This window comes from Dipodomys ordii, unplaced genomic scaffold (genome assembly GCF_000151885.1).
Source record: "Dipodomys ordii isolate 6190 unplaced genomic scaffold, Dord_2.0 Scaffold10029, whole genome shotgun sequence".
Classification (NCBI taxonomy): Eukaryota; Metazoa; Chordata; class Mammalia; order Rodentia; family Heteromyidae; genus Dipodomys; species Dipodomys ordii.
Window position 1 is genome coordinate 1 of NW_012277241.1, and position 4,692 is coordinate 4,692.

Below are 4,692 nucleotides of genomic sequence, written 5' to 3' on the forward strand. Positions count from 1 at the left end.
CTTCCCAGCCCCGCAAGGAAAATTTTTTAAAATAATCTCTATGCATAGTGGCACATGCCTGTGATCCTAACACTCAGGAGGCAGAGACAAGAGGATGATGAGGTGGAGACGAGTCTGGAATCAAAATAGAGATAGGTACATACATGGGTGAGTGTGGTGGTGGCAGGAGAGCACTGATCAAGGCCAGCCTGAGCTATTTAAGGATATCTTGAGTTACAAAACCAAAGACTGAAGATGTAGTACAATAAGAATGCTTGCCTAACATGCCTAAGGTCCCTGTGTTTGATCATTAGTACTGCAATGAATGAGGGGATGTTCATTAAAAGTGTGGAAGACATCTATAATTGATTTCTTTGTATACCTCTAATGACAACCTCTTCAATATCTTTATAAAGATCTATAATGACTATCACCAAGGACCTAGAACTTTTCAGAATAATTAGTAACCTGTTTGAAATGTTTGAGTTGGAAAATACATAAATCCTTTCATTATGCAGATCATAGATTTGTATTTAGGATTATTTAGACAGCATTGGTGAGTTCTAAGTTCCTGTAGAATGTTTTGTTTTGTCAGTCATGGGGCTTAAACTGTGGGCCTGAGCCCTGTCCCTCAGCTCTTCAGCTCAAGGCTAGCGCTCTACCACTTGAGCTACAGTGCCACTTCCGGTTTTCTGTGGTTGTTTATTGGAGATAAGAGTCTCACAGACTTTCCTGCCCGGGCTGGCTTTGAACCACGATCCTCAGATCTCAGCCTCCTGAGTAGCTAGGATTACAGGCGTGAGCCACTGGTGCCCAGCAGTTCCTGTAGAATGTATAAATCCTTTGGTTATGTGAATGATAGATTTATATCTAGGGTCACTTAGCAGTGAGTTCTAAGTTACTATAGATATGTAAAAAAATAGTTGATTTTGCTTTTTAGTGATTAAGGCTCCAGTTTTGGAACAGTATCATTAGACTGCTATATTACCACAGAGCACCAGTAGTTCATGCCTGTAATCCTAGCAACTCAGGAGGCTGATATCTGAGGATTGTGGGTCAAAGCCAGAAGTGGAGCTCAAGTGATAAGAGTGCTAGCCTTGAGCACAAAAGCTCAGAGGCAGCAGCATCTAGACCCAGAGGTCAAGTCCTAGGACCAGCAAAAATAAATAAATAAAATCAGTATGTTAAATGTAGTAAACTATAGTAAAAGTTTAAATGAATTGCCAAAGTTTATATTAACCATGTATATTCAGAAATGGAGTCACCACATTTTATATTTAAAACACAGTATCAGGTACTTTGTTGTACAGTAAGTGAAAGAGATAGAAATAACTTGTCATCAGTCAATGTATACTACTTTTCTGTTACTCAAATTATAGTATTCTATGGTTTTCTTTGTTTCTTGATAGGCAGGAAAACATGAAGCCATTGTGAAGAATGTTCATGATCTCCTGGCAAAATTGGCATGGGATTTTTCTCCCGAACAACTTGATCATCTTTTTGATTGCTTTAAGGTAATTAACATAGTGCAATCATTACCATGTGGTATGTCTATATCTGCCTCTGTTTCTGTGTGTGCCAGTATTTGAGCTTGAAGTCACTGCCTGGCCACTGTCCTTGAGCTCTTTTCTTTGTCAGTCGTGGGCCTTGAACTCTGGGCCTGGGCGCTGTCCCTCAGCTCTTCAGCTCAAGGCTAGCGCTCTACCACTTGAGCTACAGTGCCACTGCTGGTTTTCTGATGGTTTATTGGAGAGAAGAGTTTCATGAACTTTCATGCCCAGGCTGGCTTTGAACCATGATCCTAAGATCTCAGCCTCCTGAGTAGCTAGGATTATAGGTGTGAGCCACCAGTGCGCCCGGCTTCCTTGAGCTCTTTTGCTTAGAGCTAGCTCTCTGCGATTTGAGCTACAACTGCACCTCCAGCTTTTTGGTTGTTAATTGATGGTAAAAGTCTCACAGGCTTTTCTGCCCAGGCTGGCTTCAAACCACAATCCTCTATGAGTTGTTCTATGACTCATGATAGAATACCATCATTGAGTGAAAAAACTAGGACTTTGAGGCCCTCAGTTTAATCCCCAGTACTGGCAACATCACCAGAAAGACAAAAGGAGATGAGCAAACATGAATAGTCATCATCATTTAAATTTTTTTCCAGGCCAGTTGGACAAATGCAAGTAAAAAGCAACGTGAAAAGTTACTTGAGTTGATTCGTCGTCTTGCAGAAGATGATAAAGATGGTGTGATGGCACACAAAGTGTTGAACCTTCTGTGGAATCTGGCCCACAGTGATGATGTGCCTGTAGATATCATGGACCTGGCTCTTAGTGCCCACATAAAAATACTAGATTACAGTTGCTCCCAGGTAGGGTATTCTGCTTTGCTCACTTCCTGTGACTTTTTTTCTTCATAGGAAAGGAAATCTATAGAAATAAAGCAAATAATAGAATTTCCTAGACAGCAAACAGTCAAGATGTTAATGCTACTTTCTGAAATATGGTAGAATCTTAAAATACTGGATAAACATCTGCTCCTATAAAATAATATTTATCGAAATGAACTCCAGGAAATAGGAAAAAGTGTGTGTGTGTGTAAAACACAGTACCATCCAGCAAACTTAAAGTATATTAAACATTTATGATAGTGCTTTACTTTGTGGAGTTTAGATAGTAAATGTAAAGTTAAAGCTTACAATTCTGTAAATAGTGCTTTACTTTTTGGAGTTTAGATAGTAAATGTAAAGTTAAAGCTTACAATTCTGTAAATAACCTAAAAGCAGAATTATCCTATTAATCACTATAAATTATTTCAATGATTTGTTTCAAGGACCGGGACACACAGAAGATCCAATGGATAGATCGCTTCATAGAAGAACTTCGCACAAATGACAAATGGGTTATTCCTGCACTGAAACAAATTAGAGAAATTTGTAGTTTATTTGGTGAAGCACCTCAAAATTTGAGGTAAGACTTAAATGGAGGTAATTTTGATACTTTACAATTATGTATTTTGTTGAAAAGAAATAGCTTTTTAGTAAAAGCAAAATTTGAAGGAAAAAAATTGTGCAGTGACAGGAGCCTAAGAGAAATGTTAGAACAAAACAATCCTTTACCATAACCACTTCCTTTGTTTTATTCATGAAGAAGTAAGCCACAATATTAAATGATAAGTATTAGAATCAAAATGAAATGCCACTTTTAGGGTATTGATTTAGAGCTCTCTTGTTTCTAGCAAGTTAGACTGGAATAACATTTAAATGATTGAAAATGGCAAGGTATAATTAGGCAACAGTGGCTTACACCTGTAATCCTAGCTGCTCCAGACACTGAGATCTGAAGGATTGAGGTTTGAGGCCAGCACAGATAGAAAAGATTACAAGACTCATCCAATTAACTAACAAAATACTAGATATAGTTCAGGCCATGCACTGAGAAGAGAAAAATCATTAGGAACTTGGTGGGACAGACATATATGCTTCTCCTGTGCTTCTTGTTGATTTCCTGCAGATGTCTGCCGTAAGAGTACTCTTCTTCTCTTCAATAGAGTATTAGTAGTGGATCTGAACATTAATTTGTTTCAGTGAATGTGGCACAACAGTTTGGAAAGGAACTTAGGTATCTTTCTGGGGATACTGTTGACAAACTTCACCAACCAAGTGCCCTAATATTTGCTACTCTTCACAAAGAATTTTCTATTTTGTAACTCTTAAGCATGTAATATAACACAAGTGTTCTGGTACTAGTACTGTATAGATGTAGAAGTCAATAAGTAAATACACTCCTATGACAAGTGTACTCTAATGTCAGAAAATACTGATATTGGTTTTTTGGTAAAGTAATAAAAATCTCTCTTGTGATGTATTGATTAATTTCTTTGAATAATAATGTTACTAAAAGTAAATGGTTTTGAATTTTTAATTAGTAACTGAGTAGTTAGTGTGAACTCTTGATTACAACAGTTTAATTGCCTAATTATATTGTTAAGTTCTTCTCGTTTCAGTCAAACTCAGCGAAGTCCCCATGTATTTTATCGCCATGACTTAATCAATCAACTTCAGCACAATCATGCCCTAGTTACTTTGGTAGCAGAAAACCTTGCAACTTACATGGAAAGCATGAGACTGTATGGTAGAGGTATGTATTTAAAGATAAATTGAGCTGTTGAAAATAACAGTAATCTCTTCACAGTAGTTAATGATTTTAATTAATTAATTTTGTGGGTTGTGGGGCTTGAACTCAAGGCCTGGACACTGTCCCTAAGCTCCTTTGCTCTAGGCTTGCACTCTACCACTTTGAGCCACAGCTCCACTTCCAGTTTTTGAGTGGTTAATTGGAGATAAGTGTCATGAGGGTTTTTCTGCCCACGCTGACTTCAAACAGCAATTCTCAGATCTCAGCTTCCTGAGTTGCTAGGATTATAGGCATAAACCACAAGCGCACAGCTAATTATTATTTTTAAAGATATAAGGTAGCTGGGCGCCGGTGGCTCACGCCTGTAATCCTAGCTACTCAGGAGGCTGAGATCTGAGGATCGCAGTTCAAAGCCAGCCTGGGCATGAAAGTCCGTGAAACTCTTCTCTCCAATAAATCCCTAGAAAACCGGAAGTGGAGCTGTGGCTCAAGTGGTAGAGCACTCTCCTTGAGCTGAAGAGCACAGGGATAGTGCCCAGGCCCAGAGTTCAAGCCTCACAACTGACCAAAAAAAAATATTAAAAGA

The 4,692-nt window shown here is 38.4% G+C and overlaps 1 protein-coding gene across 1 annotated transcript; it reads left to right on the forward strand.

Annotated features, from left to right (window-relative positions):
• Window positions 1–1,388: 1,388 nt before the first annotated feature.
• LOC106002408 (probable ubiquitin carboxyl-terminal hydrolase FAF-X) lies at window positions 1,389–4,113 on the forward strand (the record flags this gene model as incomplete). Its single annotated transcript, XM_013037291.1, has 4 exons — window positions 1,389–1,493; window positions 2,135–2,341; window positions 2,803–2,939; window positions 3,976–4,113. Coding segments are annotated over 4 exons (587 nt in total), but the record flags the coding sequence as incomplete, so codon positions are not given.
• Window positions 4,114–4,692: the final 579 nt, after the last annotated feature.